Below are 21,514 nucleotides of genomic sequence, written 5' to 3'. Positions count from 1 at the left end.
TTTTCAAGTTGTAACTATGGTGTTAAACGTTTTGGATCTCTTGGGAATAATGAAGCACGACGAATGTTCTTCAAATCTAAGAAGAACATGACAACTCTTTCTAAACCAATACCACCACCTGCATGAGGTGGACAACCATATGTAAAGGCATCGACATAATCATTCAAACCTGGAACGTTTGGATCAACTTCATGTTCCTTCATTCTTTGCGTTAACAATTTAGGATCATGAATACGTTGCGCACCAGATAAGATTTCTTCGCCTCTCATAAAGAAATCGTAGGAGTTAGAATATCTTGGATCTTCTGAATCTGGCATGGTATAGAATGGTCTAACAGCAAGTGGGAATTTGTCCAAAATGTAAAAGTCGGTATCGTATTTCTCACGAACTAATCTACCCAATAATTTTTCATTTTCAGTAGACAAATCTTCGAAATCGTCAACATCTTTACCAGCTTCTCTTAACATTGCAATACCTTCTTTAAAATGCAATTTAACCATTTTCCCATCTTTAGGAATCTTGAATTCTTCAACTGGGAATTGTTTCCTAACAGTGGCAATCTCTTTAGAAAATCTGGTTTTCAATTCAGTGAAAATGAACACAAATAATTCTTCCAAGACCTCCAAAACTTCATCATAATGCTGTTCAAATGCCATTTCCAAATCTAAACCTGTGAATTCGGTCATGTGACGATGAGTATTGGAGTTTTCAGCTCTGAAAACTGGGGCAATTTCGAAAACTTTTTCAAAATCAGCAGCAATCAATTGTTGTTTATATAATTGTGGTGATTGAGCTAAGAATGCAGAACCTTTGAAATAATTAATCTCGAAAACATTGGAACCACCTTCAGAAGCAGCACCAATGATTTTTGGTGTATGAATTTCTGTAAATCCTTTCTTTATCAAGAATTCTCTGAACAATTGACAAACACCAGATTGAATCTTGAAAATGGCTTGATTTGTTGGGGTTCTCAAGTCAATAACTCTTGCGTCTAATCTAGTATCTAAATTGACACCTGGCAATCCTAACTCCTCGGATTCCTTTTCACTTCTTGAAGCATCTTCGATCAACAATGGCAATTGCTCTGGGGTTTCTTGAATAGTATAAATCTTACTAATAAGGATTTCAACATCTTGAACAGTGGCAGATTTGATTTTTTCTTCAACTTTAGCTACTTTACCTTCAACCAAAACAATAGATTCCAAGTTGACTGAACCGGTCCATTTAACCATTTGTTTGGAAACAGCAGTGGAGTCGGTATCTTTGTTAGTCTTCAACAAAGCTTGTATCAATTCGGACTGCTGTCTTAATGTCAAGAACACCATAGTGGCACCTTGTTGTCTGGTGTTGTGTACTCTGGCTCTGAAGATTACAGTCTCTCCATCATTGGCAACAGACAAGTCTTTGAAAAGAATACGTTTTTCGTCAGCATTTCTAGTCGATGAGTTTATAAGTGGTAATTTGCCATAATTCTCTTTAGCTGGATCATTAGCTGCTTCGGCCTCTCTGGCTGCTTTTTCTTTGGCCAATTGAGCTTCTCTTTCGGCTTTTTTGGCTGCTTTTTCTTTTTCTTTCAACAATTTCTTCAAGGCTTTCTTGGACAATGGTTGGCCATCTTCACCCAAAACTACCTCTTCACCTTCAACATTCTTGCTATTGGTGGCAGTAGTGGCTGGAGCAGATTCATTTGCTATTGAAGCAGCTGGGTTTTCACTGATGGATAATTCCTCTACTTGCTTTTCAACCGACATTTGTGTTGTATTTCGAATCTATTGAAGAATTAAGAATTTATAGAATGAAAAATTATATAAAAGAAAAAAAAAATTTTTAAGAATGTGTTTGCTCACTCGCCAGTTATAAATGGAGTGACTAAACAATTACTAGTAGAGCAAAAAAAAAAAAAAAAAATAAAAATTGACTAATAAGGATCTGAAAATATGAAGATTACTAACAGAATGAACAAACACTAGAATATATGGTGGTTGTTTCATTACTAAACCAGGTGGCTACTCTTCTATGTATCTACTTGTTGTATCCCATTTTGTTCTTTCTCTTGTTTTTCTTTTAGTTCTCTCAATTCTTGTTGTCTTTGCAAACCTTCTTTGATCATACGTTGTCGTCTCTCTTCCTTGGATTCTTTATATTTCTTTTTGGAAGTTTCTATTCCTTTAGTTTCTTCTTCCATCATTCTTCCAATTGCTCGATGCAACTGTTCCAATTTTTTAAAGTTCTCCTTGAACCTCTCGTGGGAAATGTCGGTGATATACTTCAAATACTGTTCAGTAACAAAACAATTCAAATCATCCCCATCTATACTTTGAAAACCGATAGGAATATCCAACTTGATATTAATTCTAATCGCAACATTGAAATTGTTTCCTATTCCAGACTCGCGAAACCCATTATTCATTGCCAAAACATACAACTTCTGTGCCATAGTCTCATTTCGACATTTTACATGTAATATTAAAGGTTCGAATTTATATAGTATACTCCGTGAACTGAAATCTTTAGGAAAATTGGATGTATCGTATTTGAAATCAATAGAATCATACCAATTATTCAAATCGTTCGGTTCATGAGTGACAAAAAGCCAACGACCTTCATGTCCCTTGGCTACTACTGATGTGGAATTATTTGTTTTCACACCTTCGAGAAAAATAGATACTCTTCCTGAGCATGATGAAGTGGTCACCATATCACCATGACTGTTTATCGTATTGATTATGGGAAGACAATATTCATCGATTGTTCCTTTCGGTGATGCATCTAGATTGTCGGGACTGTTGGAAGAAATTTCCAGTAAAATGCTCTTTTTCTTTTGATCAAAGGAATCTTGCATAATAGATGATACAACTGAATCAAAATAGTTTGCAAAATTATGAAAAAACAAATTGAATATTCATTTGACAGAAAGAGTTGGTTCAACTACACAATTTTTTTTTTCCTTCTTTGGTGATGACTTGCACTACCAAGTGAATAATACATTACTACTACTACTACTTACTTCAATGCCATTAAAAACTTTTCTTCATCTTCCTTATTGAAATCAAATAATGTTTTCAACACCGGCAATAATCGATCTCTTTGTTCCTTGTGCTGAAAGAAACCAAGTAAAACATTTTTCAAATAAGCTACGTTTGTTGCCTGTTTATTATTACTTTCTGTAGTACTCTCAACTGGCGTATTCTGTTTTGCTGAAGATTCAGAACCTTTCCGTTCTTTCATGTACTGGTACTGTTGATTCAAGATTTTATAGTTTTTAGATAAACGTTCAAACCTTAATGTGTTATCTTCACTCAATTTTTTAAGATTATTATTATAGTTTTCAAGGTCTCTAATTTTGTTGGTGGAATTATTTAATGCGGTTCTCAAAGTTTCAATTGTAGTTGATAACTCTTTATTGATTTGAGTTTGGTTATCAGTACTTACGCTTTCTTTGCTCTTGTCTTCATTTTCAAGAGCCGTGACCTTGTTTTCCAATTTTTCTACCTTCAATTTGTATTCCTGGATTGATTCTTTTAATTCATCTAATTCTCGCTGCTTTCTCTTTACCAAGGACATGTTATTTCTTTCTATTTCGGCTTTATCCTCCAATACTCTTGCAATTTCAAGTTTAGAATCCTGTTTTTGTTGTTTCAACATTTCCTCGGCATCAACTAATAATCTTCTCATATTTGAAGTCTCACGTGTTCTCTCTTGCAACAAGTTTCTGGCTTCAGTCAAATCATCCTCCAAGCTCTCAATTCGTAAACTGTATTCTTTAGACTTCATCATTAATTCTTCATGTTGCTTTTTGCAAGATATCATATCGTTTGCTGATTGTGATTTATCGGTGATAACAATATCTAGCTTGTTTTTTGTCTTCTCCAATTCAGTAATAACATCTTGCTTTTCTTGTTGCAATTTTGTAACTTGCAGGTTTAATGACTTTGTGTTTTCCATTAATACTTCTTGTTTGGTTAACAACTCATTTTTATCTTTCAATAAACCTATCGAATTAGATTGCAAGTTGTTGTTAGACTTTGATAACTCTTCAATTTTAGAATTCAACGATTTATTAGATTTCTGTAATTCATCTACTTGAGTCTTTAACTCGGTAATTGAATTATCTTTGTTAGTTAATGAAGATTTTAATGAAGAAATTTCTAACTTCAATGATGAATCGTTACTTTTAAATTTCGATAGTTCTGAGATTCGTTTTTCTAATTTTTCCTTTTCATCCAGCAAATTCTTTAAATCTTTGCTCTTAGATTCAAGTTTGTTTTCAGTTGTTTCTAACTTCTGTTTCAATGTTTGAATCTGTTTTCTCAATTGTTCTTCTGATTTTTTTTGTTCTGTTTCTTTTTCTTTGGATTCTCTTGTGGCCAAGTCCAATTCTTCTTTCAAGTTTCCATTTTCCTTTACCTTGGACTTGTATTTGGATTCCCAGTCTTTTATTTGCAAATTAATATCTTCTTTGATCGTACTATCTTCACTGTCAGTGGATTTTTGAGAGCTCTTAAGAGACTTGATTTCATCCTTAGATGTTACTAATTCATTTCCTATTTCTTTCACCAGGTCTCTTAAATCTTGAATCTCTTCATTCTTATCTTTTAATTGGTCTTTTAAAGTGGTTATTTCCTCTGTCAATTCTTCAACCTCAACTTCTTTGGCAGATAATTGGGATTTTAATTGCAAAATTTCAGTATTCACAGTATCAGAATTGTTGTTGATATTATCCAGAGTACTATCTTTATCAGTATCTTCCTTTTCAGTGGGTACCTTTTCTGATTCTGTAGTCAATTCTTTGGCGCTAGTAGATACTGTAAACTCAAGCTCTTTAATCTTGTTATCACGCTCCGTTATCTCAAGTTTCAAGTTCTCTATTTCGTCCTCTTTGCCCTTGAGGTCTTTCGTTAATTTGTCGTTATGATTATTGATTCTTTCCAATTCTTCGCTCATGGAATCGACCTTTTGCCCCATTACTTCTTTTTCCTTTTGTATTGTATCTAATCGCTTGACATCGTTGTTAAGTTCTTTGTTGCTCTCCTCTAATTTAACTAATTTGAAGTTCATGTTATTATTATCTTTGGTCAACTTTCTAATCTCACCATTGAGTAATTTTGTTTTCTCATTAAGACCATTCAAATATTCGACCAATAGCTTTCCCTCTGATAATGAACTGACTGGTGTATTTTCCTGTAAAACTTTTTCAAATATTTTAATAATCTCATTCTTTTTCTTTTCGATTTTATATGCATCTAATAAAATAGGGTACTTTTCTTCATATTTAGCAAATTTCTTTAATTTTGATTTGATAGGCGCCGGAAGGTTATCCAAATCAGACTGTGGGGCTACTGCTCCTACTGCGGACTCATTATTAGTAGTGGCGTTGTCTATTGGAGGCAGAGTCGCTTTTTCTGAGTCTTCCCCTGTGGATACGTTGTTGGAAATCTCTTCATCGCACGGTTGCGTCAATTTAGATACATCAGGGGTTTCAGTGGCCAAAACTTTGGCACTTTTCTGTAATTGATTCAATGACTCTGAACTAGTAGTAGATTTCGGTGATTTTAGATTCTGATCCGATAAGTTATTCAACTCATTCATCACATCTTCTGAAAAATTCTTGAGTTTTGAAAACATTTGATTTCTATTCACAATTGAAACTATGACTCAAAGTACTTCTTTGTTACTTGGGTGGGTTTAAGTTGATATATACTTTTCGTTGGAGATTAAGAAGTCTGGGCTTTGGTAGTGGTTGTGTTTTTTTTTTTTTTTGTTGGATGGTTGGTTTGTTCACCAATTGATCTTGCAAATCAAAGTAAAATTTAATCAACCGGATTAGTTGTCAAGTTTTTAATATGCTTGGTGTTCTAGTTAGTTGTAGTGCGGAACTTTAAAGAATATATGATGTGCGGATTTTTGTCGTTGTAAATTAAACTAATTTATTTTTGTTGTTTGCGACTAACTTTCAAATTTGCCCTTATCAATTAATTGGTTATTCTATACACACAGTTCAACTATCATGACTGTAAAAGACATTAAACTTACTATTTCTAAAATCAAATTCAACCTAGATGAGATAAGTAATTTGCAAGAAGAGAGAAGCAACATATACGATTTGGATTTGACACCTTCGAAAAATGATAATTTTGAAATGATTAGTTTGATACTGAAAACACGACAGTATTTTACCTTTATCGAGCAAGATATGAATGAGTATCTTGATGATCTAGAGAAAAACGGGATATTGGATGAGTTTATGAATTTGGTTAATCAATACACGAAAATGTTTGAGGAACTATCGAAAGACTCTAATATTGATATATCGGAATATAAATACGTGTACAAACGTCCAACTAGCAGTCAAAATGGCACAGAGCCTAATCCAGTTCAAAAGTCCGTTAGATTTAGAGATACGCCTGATGATAACGATGCTAGTGAACTAATGGGAACTAGACAGACATTTCAACCATACAAAGACGATCCAGACGAGGACAGCTCAGCTGCACATGAAGATATAACCGATCATCAAATGTTTGCTCAACATCAACAGACATTGATGAGACAAGATCAGGATCTAGATGTTTTGCACCAGCTGATATCACGTCAGCATATGATGGGCCAAGACATTAACCAGGAGCTTGATGATCAGTTGATTATCTTGAATGATTTAGAACAAGGTGTGGATCTGTCTTTGGGTCGTTTGCATACTGCAAGTACACGGTTAAGGCACTTTAGAACTTTGATGAGAGAAAACGGTAGTTTAGTCACTATTTGTACGTTAACAGTTATATTGATATTATTATTAGTGGTACTTAACTAGAAGAACTCGCATTCAAACACGCTTTTTATACATCATTATTTATATAATTGTATATATTCATAGATTTTCTTCTTTTTTTTTTTTTGTAAGTTTAGTTTAGAATAATTAGAAAGCATACAGAAATGAAACTGCTCGTAATAGTGCCCACCTTTCCTGATATTTGTCTATTTGTATTTTCTTTTGACGATCAGAAATTGAAATCATCGTGTTCTTCTTCTTCGGTATTAAAGAACCAAATAAAAATAATAATGTCGCTGTATACAATGAGACCACCAATTATACTCATAATGGTTGCTCCCAATTCAATTAATCCACAATGATAGAAAGTCAATGGTAAAGCTATACCACTAACAATTAAAAATCCAGTTATATATTTACCAAACTCTTGTAATGGAGATTGTGTTGAATTATTACTATTACCATAATCATTGAAAGTTAAGAAATTATAATCTCGTGCCAGCTCAATGGAATTTGCTATTAAATTTGGTAATGGAGCTAGGAGGAAAATTAATATTACCCAGAGTGTATGGTAGTTATTGTATAATGCACATGATAATAATATCAGCAAAAAGCCTGATGCCAAAAATGCCGATAAAAATATAATTTTATTCAACGGATTCATTGCAGTTTTGTATCAGTAAAGGTTTGATCTATATTATGCGGGAAACAATCTGTTTGAATTTCAAAATACAAAAATAAATTGACAATAATATTGCAATTCTTTATTCAAATGAATTTTATCAAGAAACTGAAAAATAGTTATATTGGTTTGAAACGATGTAGTGGTGGTTGTAGAGGTTAATCTGTTAGTAGTATTTGTAAAAGAGTGCTTTTCTCTCGCTTTTTTTTGGTTTCTACTTTTGTCTTTTTTTTTTTGTCTGTTGATATTTTTTGCTTTGTAAAGTGTGGGTTATGATTTGAGATCAATAAGAGGTTAACATGTGTGTTTGGCTGCTAACAAACTTAGAATTATTAATAAGTTGGATTACTTAAATATGATTAACTATATACATAAGACATCTGACTGGAGAAACATTTCATTATTTACAGTTTTTTGACATGTTCAACATTTTCTTCCTCATTGGTCCACACAGAGGATCCAACTGGTTTCAGTTTTGTAATTCTTGTCACAGTACAATTACCGTCTGCATCACATTCAGTTTTCACCTTTGTGAACCTTACCTCGTTTGTTTCTGAGTCAGTGTACATATCTGATTTAATTGATGTACTGAAAGAAGAAGAATTTGTAGCAAAATTGTCTCCTTTATCAAGAGATAATTGTTTCCATTTTGCTTCTCTCTCTTTGACTCTTTGATTATATTGCTCGTTCTTCCAGTTCAAATACTTGTCATAAGAGTCAAAGAACCTGCCATGCTCTTTCAAATCTACCATACCATCACCTTGGAAACTATCTAATGCAGAATTCTTTCTCATTGCGCTCATAAAATCTTCCTTGGTTAATATTTCATCCTTTAAATATTTCTTTTTAAAATTCAAAAGTTCGACAGGAACCTCGCTATTTGGAAAGAGGCATCTCCAATACCCTTGGTCATCCCAAACTGATTTTCCATTTTTAGTCAAACATTCATTATAGTTTCTGATTGATGGGCCATGATAGGCATAATAGCCAAAGGGAGTAGACCCACTTTTAAAACTTCCAGAAAATTGACCGAACTGCAGAAATGGGAAAGCATTCCACAAATCTCCAAAAATTGGGTGCGATTTTACTTCATCTTCCAAATAACCTCTATTCTGATAAAATGAAGGATATTCAAAAAATCTTGCCTCATCTTCATCATAATCATTTGAAAACCATGATTCAGATAATTTTTTTGCTTTTGCATTCAAATCTTTACCCACATCTTTGGTCACATCAAGAATTGAATGTGTTAAGGCACCTAAATTGGAAACGATTCTATCAATGCTCTCAGTATACTTTTCTGAATCCTTAGTAGAGTTGTTACTGTTGTTGTCGATGCCGAGAGAATCTTGATCCTTTTTATTAGACATTGTTCACTATCTTAAACAGAATAAGAATTGGTTGTGAAATAAAATGTGGCGATAGGGAAAACCGAAAGATTATTTCATGCGGGATTCTCTCTATATATAGCGAGGAATTAATCTCTCGCCCCGTGTCACGTCTTTTTTTTTTTTTTTTCTAGGACATTCGATGCAGCATAATACTGTCAATATCTTTACGTCGGTACACTTACTATTTACAAGCTCTTTGTATTAACACTTTTAACCTATTTACATGAGACTCTTAAGGGAATTTTGCAATCTTCTGTTAAATTCGTCCTCACCCAATAATTCTATAAAATGGGGTATAGCCAAGCCGGATTTCCCACCACTCAAAGCATACCGAAGACTCATGAAAATATTCTTCTTTGGAATGCCTTGGTGAGGTAATTTATCAACTGCATCATAATAGCCATGCAGCAAAACGTATTCTAAGACACCTTTTGTTTGCTCGCTCGGTACTTTTACCATACTGTAGTCAATTTCTTGGAAAAGATACTGATGGTCAGTTTCTATTTCATGAATACTGGTAAGATTTGGCCCCATGAATGTTAACAACTTGTAAAGATAATCCTTGGATTGATGACTAAACTGTTTAAAGTGTGGATAATACTCTTCAACAAGAGTTTCCATTCCTTCAGCACTCTCCAATTTTTTAGCCAAATGAAGTTTATTAAAATAGTATAACTTCAGGTCATTTACTTTTGCATTGCCCTTAGTTAGTTGGTCAATTGAAAACAATTCAACAATGTCACATAAATCCATTACTTCATTAAATTTCTCACCGTTGTTTCTCACTGGTGACCACCCAAACAATGCCACAAAATTGACTAATGCCTCTGGAAGGATGCCCTCATCTTTCAATTTCAAAATATTCAAGTCTCCACTTCTTTTAGATAATTTTTTATCTTTTAATGATGTGAGTAATGGAATATGAATGTATTGAGGAGGCTCCCATCCCATGGCATGATACATTGCAATGTGTTTTGGAGTTGACGGGAGCCATTCTTCTCCTCTAACCACATGAGTGATTTTCATTAGATGGTCATCAATAACATTGGCAAAATGATAAGTGGGCATGCCATCGTTCTTGACAATGACAAAATCATCAAATCGTCTATCCTTGTCATTATACTGGGGTTGCAAATTTAATTCGCCGTGCAATAAATCTTTAAATGGTGGGTATTTGTTAGGTGACTTGAACCTAATCACATACGGTAATCCTTCGTGCTCCTTTTCCAGAATGCATTTTCGGTCATATGTGACATTCGTTGGTGGTTTTAGTCTTTGGGCAGATTCACGTAATTCCAATAATCGATCTTTTGAACAATAACATTTGTATGCTAGCCCTTTAGATAGCATCTCATTGGCATACTTTTGATATATATGCTTTCTGTCTGATTGTCTATATGGACCATATGGCCCACCTTCTACTGGACCTTCATCTATTTGTAAGTTACACCATTTTAAAGTATGGATGATATTATCTTCTGCTCCTGGAACTAACCTGTTTCTGTCTGTATCCTCAATTCGTAAAATAAATTTTCCCCCTGTGCTTTTCGCTAACAAGTAATTATACAATGCCGTTCTCAAAGATCCAAGATGTAAAAACCCTGTTGGTGAAGGTGCAAATCTTGTTCTTGCAGGAGATTTGGGTTGTCTTGATAGATGTGAAGAGTTAGTTGCAAGTTCTGCTAACGAGTCTTTTAAAAGAGACCCTGCTTTGGAATAATTTCTGATTATGGGAAATGATAATTTCATATATGCATTTGGACCTGCTGAGTGGGTATGAAAGAGGCAGGAGTTTTTTCAATCAAACACAGACGATCTATATTTTTTTTTTTCAAGCATGGAGAATCTAAAACCACAAGAAAAATTTATTCTCTTTCAAGTCGACCTGTTTCGTTTTTGGTTCTTTTGGTAGCACCCACACAGTATCGTGGAGAATAACCTTAGTATTATTACATTTACAAGACTACATATATATATATATATCTATACGGCAAAATCCAACAAGCCAATACTATTATCACGTTTCTCTTCATTATCAGTGATATATGGCCCAGTAAATATACAATGTACTACCATATCTGGATGGTAGTATAAACCAGTTAACAATTTGGGTGTTACCAAAAAATACTGAGATTTGCTATTTTGACAGGCAGTGTGGACTAAGTAACGATGTGCCATCTGTTCGTTCTTTGGATCCATACCTTGGTTGATTTCATCAACAATTCTAAATGGTGCATCGGTTAAACCTTGTAAAGACATAATGAAAAAAATTGTTGAAACTGCTCTCTCACCTCCGGATTGAGACTGATGATCTAAAACTTTCAATTCTGATTCCTGTCTGAATTTAACAAGAATTTGCAATTTCCAATCTTTGAACCGTTCCAGTTTGGCTAATTGAACCCTTCCATCACTAGCCACTTTGGTAAATCGTTTATTAAACGCCAACGATATTTTGTTAACCAACAGCGTTAGCTCTCCTTCGTATTCTTCTTGAATACCTTTTATTCTATTATCCAATCTTTCCTTCTCCGTTTGGAGCAAAGGCAAGTTTGTCTCTGCTAGCTGTATATCCTGTAATTTCTGTTTTAACGCATCTATTGATCCTCTATCAGCAGTTGTCAAAAGCGACAACTCGTCCTCTAACAAGTCTATTTTCAGACGGATCGTAGCTTCTGTGAATGTGCCATTTTCAACATACACTTGGGCCAAATCAGCAAGTCTAGAACGTTCCTCGTCTGTATAAGCTTCGTTTTGTCTTTCTATTTCTTTAAATGCCTCACTTTGCTTGATTTCATCATATTCTCTTTTGTATCTGTTGTAGTCATTCTTCAACTTCTCCTGCCTTGCTCCTAATTCATCAAGTAAACTTTCAGCTGTGAGCTTCTTATTTTTATACCCAATAATTTCCAATTTTTTCAACTTCATTTGATTTTCTTTATGTGCAAGTTCTAAAACACAATTGGACAAAGAAGCAAATGTTTGACCAGAAGCTAAATATTTCTCATCAATTTTCTGTTCAAACATTCTGATTTTCAGTGAATAATCTCTTTTGGAATCCTTCTCTAATTTCTGTTCTCTTTCTTTTTTCAACTCTATCTTTGTTTGAAGCTGTCCTGCACGTCTCGACGCCTCTTGTAATTCCTGCTGTTTCCGCTTAATGTCTTGCATGTGATGTTTAATTTCCGTCAAACGTTCATTGAAACTATCAATGCTGTTTCTGTGTCCTTCATAGGCTCGCTTTTTTTGCTCGATCCTCTCCCTAAATTTGGAAATTTCTTCGTTAATTGCATCTTTTGCTTCTTGTGACAACCCTTGAACTCCAAAATATTGTGATCTGCCAATTTTCTCTGTAATATAAAATGCCTGTTGAGTTCCATACTTGGATCTTTGAATGTTATATAACGTATCACCTGCAACAAACTTTGTAAATGGCAATCTGTCATTACCAGAAATATTGGTTAATCTTCTTACTTGCTCACTAGATAATTGGTGTTTACTGACTGGGATTGTGTGAATTTTGGAGGTGCTGTAAAGCATTGATAAAACTTCTTTGGGGCCAACAATATAGTCCGACAAATAACCTTCAAACCCAAATTCTCTTAATTGTTGTTTGTTGTACTCGTGTGTTGAGCTAACTACTGAATTCACCAATCTCAAAGGCGTGTTGGTATTGGTGTGCTGCGAAAACTTACTAAGGAAATCAAAATCGCTCTGTGTAGTGACAGTAAATGCAAACAATGTATTGTTGTCAATGATTTTTTCAGCAGCAGCAGCATAATTTCTGTCAGGGACATTACATGATATTACTGGTGCCTCAAAATATCTCCCTTCATATTCAGGCTCATTTCGTAATCTTTTGTGCACTTCGAAAGCTTCATCACGAAGTCTATAAGATCTCCCATTCTGTCTAGAGTCACTCACCAACATATCCAATTTATCTTTAGTCAGAAGTCTCTTTTCAGCCCCCCTTAACTGCTCCGTCAAGTGCGTTAATTCTCTACCTATTTCGTTTCTTTGGCTGTTCACCTCTTGAAGTTGTTCCTCTAAATCCCTCAACTCGTGTCTTTTACTTGTCAACTCAGAAGTCAAATTCTGGATCTCTTCTTGGTCAACTTGAGGTAAACCTTTCTGTTTTTCCTGTAATTCTGCTATCTCCTTCTTGATTTCTTGTAGTTCTTTCTTTTTCTGCTCCGCTCTTGTTTGGTATGACTTTAAATTTGCTCTTAATTCACTTATTTCAGTGGTAACTTGTTTTTGTGTGTTCTTGTGCTTGTTTATTTCATTGAGAGTTTGTTTGAGGGAGTTCTTTAGCTCTGAATATTTCTCTGATTCGTCATTAATTGACTTTTCAGCATTGGTAATGTCGTTTTCCAATGGTTTAAAATTTGCTTGGAAAGTACGAAGCTTGTGTTTGGCTTCGTCTCTCAATCGTTTAAGATGAGTTCTTTGATTTTTCAAGTCCTGGTACTTTGCATAAGGAATCAAAAGACGATGGTTATCAACTTCTTGAGACTTTTTATCGTATTCCTCTAATTTCCGTGCTTCTTCTTCCAATTTGGATCTATCTTCGTGTAATTTTGCTAGTCTCCCTTCGATGTCCTTGATCTTGTTGCCCAATTGCTGACTTTCATTATCCTTACTAATCAAATCTTCGTGCATCACCAATAAATGACCATCACCAAGAGTACGTTCTGTTTCCATCAACAATTTCTCTGGGGATAGCCCTGCAAATTCTGCTACTCTTTCTTGTGGCAAAAAATGACAAAGGTTGTCAAGTTGAATATTGAATTTGGCTCTTATATCCTTGACTTTTGCTTCAGTAGACCGCTTGTTGTTAACTGTCCAATTTGATTCCTTGGCAGTAAACTCTCTTTTAACCACTAGAGGTGATTGGCCTTCATAATTTTCAATTGTAATCTCCACAGACGATTTTTCTTGACCGGTTTTAATCATCGATTTCAAGTTTTTACGTTTGATTAAATTGATACTACCAGCAAGCCCAATGCATATTGATGCAACCAAAGTACTCTTCCCACTCCCATTGGGACCAATGATCATATTCAAAGTTGAGGAGAGATTGAATTCGGTGTATGAATATGTAGTGAAGTTCCATACTCTAACTTTTCTAATAAATCCTGGCCTGAATTTCGATGGTTCCAAAACCTTTCTTCTTTTGGAAGCTGGGCCATTACTTTCCAACGACATTGCTGTAACTTTCCACCCTTTGAATATGCTATCAATATGGTCTATGTGTGTAAATTGAACGGATTGGCGTTGTCGGTGTGAAATAGACTGCCTAGAAGGGAAGGGGAAAAAAAAAAAATACAAAATAAAAGCTTTTCACAACGTATAACAAAAGTTCACACGAAAGAGTAACAGACGCGTTTTTGGGGACTCGTTAAACCCGTTAAATGTTTCCATCGTTGCACCTTACTCTCACAACCAGCTGCACCATTGAAACTATATAACTGGCTTCATTCAGTCCTTGCTCTATTAAGATTTCTGTTACCGTGATGATACAAGAACAAGACTGTGTGTTCTGGTTGCTTCTATCACAAAATGGTTATGTATTCAAAAAATTACCAACACAATACAACCAAGAGCGTTTAAACTTATCAACTCTATATTGGTCTATAGTAATAGTTGTGTTATTGAAACGTAGCACACTCACAATGATTTAGATCGCGCAGGGTAAATGTGTTTTTTTTTTTTTGACTGATCTCAAAACAGTAGTTTGTTTACATTTTTTCTCTTTCATACGAAATTTTTTGATTCCAAAGTGTCAACTTCTTGCTTCATATTAACAAGTTATCTACAGCCATGGTATGTGCACATAGCCAGTATCACTTGATTAGCAACAAATCTGTATACTAACTCGACATTTTGTAATTGTTTAGTCACAAAATACTAAGACCTACAGAGATGCATTTGCCCTTTTCGATAAGAAAGGTACCGGCAAAATTCCTGTTGAGCATTTGGGTGATTTATTAAGATCAGTTGGTCAAAACCCAACTTTGGCCGAAATAGCCGATTTACAAAAGACTATCAAGGGAAGTGAATTTGATTTTGAAACCTACCAAGAAATCATCAACAGACCAGACGGTTTCAAACCTTTGGGCTTACCTGAAGATTACATCAAGGGATTCCAAGTATTTGACAAAGATCACACTGGTTACATTGGTGTTGGAGAATTGAGATATATTTTAACTTCAATAGGTGAAAAGTTGACTGACTCTGAAGTTGACGAGTTATTAAAAGGGGTCAATGTAACTTCAGATGGAAATGTGGATTATGTTGAATTTGTCAAATCAATTTTAGACCAATAGGTAAAAAAAAAAATAACCTACAATTAATCATTAAGATATATATATATATATATACTACAAGATTTTTGCAATTTATAGTTGTCATATAGTTTTGTTTAAATTGGATACCGTTTATTATATTCTTTTGTAGTATCTAATAACTTACTTTTGAGGAGTAATATATTTACCAATGAGAAAGAGAGAAAGAGAGGGACGACAATTAACAGAACAAAAAAAAATTTATTATTATTTTGCACCAATTATGATGACACTTGATTTGACATATACATTCTAATGAGTGAAAGCATAACAATAACAGCTAATAGCATAGATAGCCTGGATACAGATGTGAGGCGCAATGAGAGATTTCATTTGGTTCCTAGGAAAAGACTTGAAGCGTTGGTGACTACAAGTGGCCTAATCGGGGGTATGATTGGGTTTTACGATGGAGTAAAGATATCATCCCTCAGATACTTGACTGAAAATGCACATCGAATGCCGAAAACCGTGGGAGGGTGGTATTTCTATCATAAAAAGAAGAATTATGTCATGATTGTGGCTGGGGTAAAGAAGGCAATTGCGACCAGCTTCAAATATGGTGCAGCTGTTGGTGGGTTTTTTGGTTTGGAATATTTACTAGACATTAGTAGAGGAAATACAATAGATTTTTTAAACACTACAACAGCGGCATTCCTCACATCAACATTTTATGCAAAATACAACAAGTTGAGTTCTATGCAAACCAGAAAAATGATATTTAAAGGGACTGCCCTAGGTTTGACGCTTGGTTTAATACAGGATTATTTAATTCACGCCAGAAAAGGCAGAGTCTGGTATTTAGATAGATATACACAACAAAAATTAGTATAAAAAAGAGGTACATTTCCTTGCATCTAGTCTTCTTCATCACTTTCATCAAGATCTGGAACCGGATATTTCAACAAAGCAGCAATACCTGTTAACTGATTCAATTGTTCACCAGATTCATGTAGACTTGAAAAGATGTACACTTTGGCACCCAAGTTTTTAGCTTGCTCAGTAAGATCAATGTAATGTCTTCTCTCTTCAATATCATCGCTTCTAAACAACGCATCAGACACCATAAGATACCTCACTGCATCCATATTTAATGCCTTGGTGATTTCGTCCAACCCATACCACGCTCTTCCATCGTCATCATTCAAAGCTCTTTGGAAACGCTGTAATGCCTCCAGTTCCTCCAAGAATTTAGTGTCTGCTAATCTCTTCTTTGTTTGAGGATCATTCAACACCTCCTCTAGACCTTGCAAATAACCTGTGGATGCATGTGCTATTAAAAATTTACCCTTGTTTTTCAATATACTGGAATAGACTTTGCTTTCTTTCCCTGAATTTTGCAAGTTTAAGCACTCCTGTATCAATCGGTCATATAAGGTTTTCGCTAAAAACCCGGGTGATGCTAATATAACAACTTTCAATTTTTCAAAATCAAAATGTCTAGTCATGCTCGATATGATCATATTGAAAAATGAATTCATTGCCTTTTCCAAATCTCTAGTACCGTATTCGTTATTTTTTCGTGGGATAGACTTTTCAACTTTTGCTTTTAGAACTGTCATCGAATCAGCCACATAACAAATATGTGCTACACCTTCTTGGAAAACAACTGCACCTATATCAGCTTTATTCTCAATAGAGCATAGCTCATTCAATAGCGTCATATCATATTCATCCCAATTATCTTTCAAAATAGTCAATTCTTTATTCAATTCTACCTCAGCAGTGTGGAAACTGTTTAAAGGGATATATTCCTGTTGCACCAAAGATTTACCATTAATCCTCATTGTTTGATCAGAGGCAATGTAGTCTATGTCTTCTACTAGCAACTTCAATCTAACCACGATCTTTTCCATTTTGCTCTTCCCCTTTGTGATTTGAGCTTGGTTTCCCTTCTTGACATTCCGGTGAGTAACTAATTGCACAGTGTCTCCCTTCTTGAGTAAGTTGTACAAGTACCATAAATCCTCAGAATCTTCTGGAACCAAGGTTATTGCAACATTCTTGTCTTTCAATTTGACTTTATTTTTAACTTGCATCTTGAGGTGGTAAGGGTAGTCTTCAAAAATCAGTAATTAGAGTGACAAATTGTTTCATTTTTAATTTAATTTTTTTTTTTTTGTTGCTACAATCAAGTGATGAAGATTATATATCCATTAACCTGCCCAATTACAATTCTGCAAAAAGTAATAGTCTATGAACACCTTTGCAATAGTTTGGTTCGTATATATCTCTATTTGTCACATTAATACGTTGGTTATTCTTCTGGTACCTCTATACATGTACATATATACACATCTATTTGACATCAGCTTTAACAATACTGGAGTTCTTACATAACTCACCCTTTTCATTAACCAATCTCTTTGGTTCTTTTCCTTCTTCAGTATAGGTAACCTCGTAATTTTCATTAGTAGAAAAGTGTGGTTGGACTGCTTCCCAAATCTTCTTCTTTGGGTTCAACTGTTTCTCTGGTGTTCCGTTGTATCCTTCAAAGAAGATTTTATCACCAGGTTTGGAACCTGCTGGTGGGTTAACGAATTCAACTTTTTCGGCATCAGAAGCACATAACACCATGGCACAAGATTTGACTCCTCTCATGGTGACTGGTTTCAAATTTGCCACTACGACAACATATCTCTTTTGCATTTCTTCAATTGGAATGTATTTCACTAAACCTGAACATACAATTCTAGGTCCTTCGGCATCTCCCATATCAATAGTTGACATGTACAATGAATCAGCATTTGGATGTTTTTCGGCTTTTTCAATAAAACCAACTCTAAAGTCGATCATGGATGGGTTTGGCGGGGTGGCAACAGCGGCTTGTTGTGGTTGTTTGTTTTTTTCAGCATTTGCTTTGGCTTTAGCAGCTTTCTTGGCCTCTTTGGCTGCTGCTTTTGCTTTCTTTTCCTCTTCGGTTAATTCCTTTCTTTGTCCTTGAGCAGCGTCTGGTGTTGCTTTAGCCTTTGGCTCTGGGGTGGCAGACTTTTCAGCTTCCTTTGCCGGTTTCTTTTTCTCCTTAACTTCTCTCGGGATGTCAATGTCGTAATCAATCTTGATTGGTTCAGGGACACTGACTAATGTATTTTGAACTAAATCGACCCATCTGAGAATGTGTCTATATTTTGCAATATCATTTTTGCTGGTCCATTGAGAAGCCAAAGAGAACACTTTTTCAAAAACCACTAAATCTGAATGACTTGGAATGTTACCAACAATAAAAGTTTTTGTTCTTAATGAATCATTTAAAGCAATCAATGATTCGGGTTCGTCTAATCTCTTGGCCAATGTCTCGAATTGTGAGGCCAATGCTTTTTGTTCTGCTGATAACTCTGGAAACTTAGAAGAGTCTGATTTTGAAATATCAGCTAAAGAAATCTTTGAAAATTTTGCAATCAAATCTGACATGGTTGTATATGGTCCTTTGAAATTGAAATTCGTTTTGAAAAATTCTTCTTTTCGGATGGATTATGAAGTTTCAAGGAAACCAAAGAGTAGGAGAAAAAATTTTAGTCACAATATCTTTTGATGAGATTAACACTACTGTTTGTCACGTGATCAAATCTTGAGAGATGGAACTTGATATGGTTTTAAGTCTTGCTAAGATAAAAGACATAATGCCTAATAGATTCTAAAACGCTGTAGCTTTGTTTGCTGAAGTGGATATGTGTAATATTTTACATTAAAAGTGGATTTTAGGTGGTATATTTTCTTTTTTTATACTCGTTTGTTTGCAAATTTCTTTCAAAATTGATCCTCGGTGATCCATTGATCCTGAATCAAAAGACCACACTAACTATTTATAATACACCAAAAAGTTCGTTATCTGACATCTTGATGAGTTTTCAATCTGAAGACTAGCTAGTTATTGAAGTATCAAGTGTGACAATGTACTGTAAAACCTATAAATTATGTAGGATAATTGCACAACCATGCTTGGCATCACTTATTCCAAAACTAAGCATCTGTTTTTGCTACATATATTAACTTTAAATTAAACAAAGAGAAATTTTAGGGTTTTCGGTCTATGGTATAACCCATAGAGTTTAAGCTTCACAACCTTTTTTTTTTCTTTACTTTTCTTGTACACCCACAACAGTAGCGGGTGTGGAAAAAGAAGTGATTACAAAATCAAGCCCGAAATGGGAACGAGAGGGAAAAAGGGAAGGAAGAAAAAAAAATAATAAAATGTATGTAGATTAAGAGTATTGAGAAAACAAATCTGAATCCAAGATTGTCCATTGATAATCAAAATTCGAAAACATACTATTTTCGATATAGATGGGCAACGGTCTTTATTAAAATAATGAATATTGAACAGGAAAACATAACAAATACCACTTTAACCAATACCAATAACGTTAATGATAAACCCAAACCAGTATGTCATAAGATTATACACAAGCGCTTTCTGAAGCGCATCACCACTTCTGCCAAACCAACCATACTAACAATAGTTTTTTGTTTTTTTACTTATTTACAGAAACGTAAGAAAACATCCAGAGCATGCAATCATTGTCACAAGGCACATATGACATGTGACCCGGGACGTCCATGTCAGCGATGCATTCAAAGAGGATTAGGTTCGACATGTGAAGATGCACCCCGAAAGAGAAAGAAGTATCTTGAAGACGTACCCAATTCTTCTTTGATGTCTAGCCACAGCATAAATAGTAGCGATCATTTGGACAGTAATGGCGTAACACCGATGCAGTCGACTTTACTGCTACCCATGCCACCTGTACAAGAACTGCCATTTTCGACAAGTGCACCTACTCAGTCTCAAGTTCCAGCATATACTCCAAGCACAGTTCCACAAAGACAGCCTCTGTATTCACCTCAGGTGGCTTCTAATTATTCCCCTAATCACAAGACCTATCTGGCAACATTGTTTCAGCATAGTGCAACCTCGCCCGAATTGATGCAAACAGTCCCAGAATATTTCCCGGAACTCCATAACCAACACTACCAACCATCAGCAAACCCTAATCAGAAAAGACGAACAAATTTCTTGTCAACAGCAGCTGACTTGGAGTATTCTACATTATCAAACATTCTTCAGGAGAATTTTGGTCACCACACAACATCAAATGAAGGCACACCTAACTCGCATAACTTTTCACCAGCATTATCACCGCATAATATGCCTACAACTGATACTAATGCACCACCGCCATCAATCCAATTGGCTTCTAACGATCAGCGTCAGGTGACATCTTTTAACAATCACACCAAACACAGTACGCCGTCACCTTTAAATACAAGTCAGACCAAACTTTATGAAGATGCAAGGTATCCCAAGTGTGACGAAACAATTAATCAATATTTTTTGGGTGACACCGAGTCGGGCAAAATGGTAGTATTTCCCGACGTTTTAACAGCAATTGAAAATATGAAAAACAACGATCCAGCGGTTTACGTGGAACGTAATTCCAAACTGACACTATCCTTTGCCATGAGCATATCACATGAAAGCAATTCTAACAATGGTAAAGATGGCCAACTATTCAAAGAACCAGAGGAAATATACGAAAAAGTGAAGAAACCGTTCTCCTACACCCCAGGGTATCACTCGTTGATTGCATATCTAAGGAAAAGATTCACAAAGCCAATGTTAGTGAAAATGGCCGAATCAATGGCCACATATAGACCCTCATTTATTGCATGCACAAATTCATTGAAAGAACACGACTTGATATTTATGGAACAGTGTTTTCAGAGAACATTGCTAACCTATGATAATTATATAAAAATTAGTGGCACACCAACAATTGTATGGAGAAGAACCGGGGAAGTAGCATATGTGGGAAATGAATTTTGTGTATTGACTGGCTGGCCCAAAGAGGAGTTGATTGGGAAAGATAAAAGAAAATTCATTGTTGAACTACTAGACGATAAGTCAGTTTTGCAGTATTTCCAAGTATTTTCCAGGATTGCGTTTGGTGATTTCTTGGGGGCAACCATGACAGAATGTACCTTATTGACGCCAAACCCTAATGTAAAAATAAGAACCGGGTGCATGTGGACCTTGAAAAGAGATGTCTTTGGTATCCCCATGATGATTGTAGGAAACTTTTTGCCAATACTATAATGACAGCTGAAAACGACAACAACAACAACAAAAGAAAAACAAAGTGTGCTAACGAGCCATACTATACTTGCATTTTTTAATTGATTCATCTTTTTAAAAGGGCTTTATTGTATCTTTATAATTATGTATAATAAAAGAACCCATCAATTTTAACTGTCTATACTTGTAGCAGTAACCAGAGATCTCCACCACGCAGAATGACACAAAAAAGACGAATTACAATATCAACACAACCGATAA

At 35.0% G+C, this 21,514-nt stretch overlaps 13 protein-coding genes across 13 annotated transcripts; 4 read left to right on the top strand and 9 right to left on the bottom strand. All coding sequences in view use genetic code 12, as the record gives it.

Moving 5' to 3' along the window:
• Positions 1–14: 14 nt before the first annotated feature.
• CD36_28310 (aspartyl-tRNA synthetase, cytoplasmic, putative) lies at positions 15–1,751 on the bottom strand (the record flags this gene model as incomplete). The annotated part of the gene is made up of 1 exon (XM_002421835.1): positions 15–1,751. The coding sequence occupies one exon, from the start codon at positions 1,749–1,751 to the stop codon at positions 15–17; it is 1,737 nt and encodes a 578-aa protein (XP_002421880.1).
• A 263-nt stretch (positions 1,752–2,014) lies between these two features.
• CD36_28300 (Trna-YW synthesizing protein, putative) lies at positions 2,015–2,842 on the bottom strand (the record flags this gene model as incomplete). The annotated part of the gene is made up of 1 exon (XM_002421834.1): positions 2,015–2,842. One exon carries the CDS (start codon positions 2,840–2,842, stop codon positions 2,015–2,017), a length of 828 nt encoding a protein of 275 aa, XP_002421879.1.
• Positions 2,843–3,003: 161 nt separating this feature from the next.
• Positions 3,004–5,625, bottom strand: CD36_28270 (endosome-Golgi transport protein, putative; the record flags this gene model as incomplete). Its single annotated transcript, XM_002421833.1, has 1 exon — positions 3,004–5,625. One exon carries the CDS (start codon positions 5,623–5,625, stop codon positions 3,004–3,006), a length of 2,622 nt encoding a protein of 873 aa, XP_002421878.1.
• A 382-nt stretch (positions 5,626–6,007) lies between these two features.
• Positions 6,008–6,808, top strand: CD36_28260 (endosomal SNARE protein related to mammalian syntaxin 8, putative; the record flags this gene model as incomplete). The annotated part of the gene is made up of 1 exon (XM_002421832.1): positions 6,008–6,808. One exon carries the CDS (start codon positions 6,008–6,010, stop codon positions 6,806–6,808), a length of 801 nt encoding a protein of 266 aa, XP_002421877.1.
• A 187-nt stretch (positions 6,809–6,995) lies between these two features.
• CD36_28250 (late endosomal protein involved in late endosome to vacuole trafficking, putative) lies at positions 6,996–7,430 on the bottom strand (the record flags this gene model as incomplete). Its single annotated transcript, XM_002421831.1, has 1 exon — positions 6,996–7,430. One exon carries the CDS (start codon positions 7,428–7,430, stop codon positions 6,996–6,998), a length of 435 nt encoding a protein of 144 aa, XP_002421876.1.
• Positions 7,431–7,852: 422 nt separating this feature from the next.
• On the bottom strand, positions 7,853–8,818 carry CD36_28240 (conserved hypothetical protein; the record flags this gene model as incomplete). The annotated part of the gene is made up of 1 exon (XM_002421830.1): positions 7,853–8,818. One exon carries the CDS (start codon positions 8,816–8,818, stop codon positions 7,853–7,855), a length of 966 nt encoding a protein of 321 aa, XP_002421875.1.
• A 240-nt stretch (positions 8,819–9,058) lies between these two features.
• Positions 9,059–10,588, bottom strand: CD36_28230 (glutamyl-tRNA synthetase, mitochondrial, putative; the record flags this gene model as incomplete). The annotated part of the gene is made up of 1 exon (XM_002421829.1): positions 9,059–10,588. One exon carries the CDS (start codon positions 10,586–10,588, stop codon positions 9,059–9,061), a length of 1,530 nt encoding a protein of 509 aa, XP_002421874.1.
• A 234-nt stretch (positions 10,589–10,822) lies between these two features.
• CD36_28220 (structural maintenance of chromosomes protein, putative) lies at positions 10,823–14,044 on the bottom strand (the record flags this gene model as incomplete). The annotated part of the gene is made up of 1 exon (XM_002421828.1): positions 10,823–14,044. The coding sequence occupies one exon, from the start codon at positions 14,042–14,044 to the stop codon at positions 10,823–10,825; it is 3,222 nt and encodes a 1,073-aa protein (XP_002421873.1).
• A 615-nt stretch (positions 14,045–14,659) lies between these two features.
• On the top strand, positions 14,660–15,165 carry CD36_28200 (calmodulin-like myosin light chain, putative; the record flags this gene model as incomplete). Its single annotated transcript, XM_002421827.1, has 2 exons — positions 14,660–14,662; positions 14,737–15,165. 2 exons carry the CDS (start codon positions 14,660–14,662, stop codon positions 15,163–15,165), a joined length of 432 nt encoding a protein of 143 aa, XP_002421872.1.
• A 273-nt stretch (positions 15,166–15,438) lies between these two features.
• Positions 15,439–16,014, top strand: CD36_28190 (conserved hypothetical protein; the record flags this gene model as incomplete). Its single annotated transcript, XM_002421826.1, has 1 exon — positions 15,439–16,014. The coding sequence occupies one exon, from the start codon at positions 15,439–15,441 to the stop codon at positions 16,012–16,014; it is 576 nt and encodes a 191-aa protein (XP_002421871.1).
• A 23-nt stretch (positions 16,015–16,037) lies between these two features.
• On the bottom strand, positions 16,038–17,219 carry CD36_28180 (RNA-binding protein required for meiotic cell division, putative; the record flags this gene model as incomplete). Its single annotated transcript, XM_002421825.1, has 1 exon — positions 16,038–17,219. One exon carries the CDS (start codon positions 17,217–17,219, stop codon positions 16,038–16,040), a length of 1,182 nt encoding a protein of 393 aa, XP_002421870.1.
• Positions 17,220–17,478: 259 nt separating this feature from the next.
• On the bottom strand, positions 17,479–18,591 carry CD36_28170 (amino acyl-tRNA synthetase complex component, putative; the record flags this gene model as incomplete). Its single annotated transcript, XM_002421824.1, has 1 exon — positions 17,479–18,591. One exon carries the CDS (start codon positions 18,589–18,591, stop codon positions 17,479–17,481), a length of 1,113 nt encoding a protein of 370 aa, XP_002421869.1.
• An 898-nt stretch (positions 18,592–19,489) lies between these two features.
• CD36_28150 (transcriptional regulatory protein, putative) lies at positions 19,490–21,274 on the top strand (the record flags this gene model as incomplete). The annotated part of the gene is made up of 2 exons (XM_002421823.1): positions 19,490–19,564; positions 19,667–21,274. 2 exons carry the CDS (start codon positions 19,490–19,492, stop codon positions 21,272–21,274), a joined length of 1,683 nt encoding a protein of 560 aa, XP_002421868.1.
• Positions 21,275–21,514: the final 240 nt, after the last annotated feature.

Source organism: Candida dubliniensis, chromosome R, assembly GCF_000026945.1.
Source record: "Candida dubliniensis CD36 chromosome R, complete sequence".
Taxonomy (NCBI): domain Eukaryota; kingdom Fungi; phylum Ascomycota; class Pichiomycetes; order Serinales; family Debaryomycetaceae; genus Candida; species Candida dubliniensis.
Note: the sequence above shows the minus strand (reverse complement) of the source record. Positions and strands in the feature narration are given on the sequence as shown.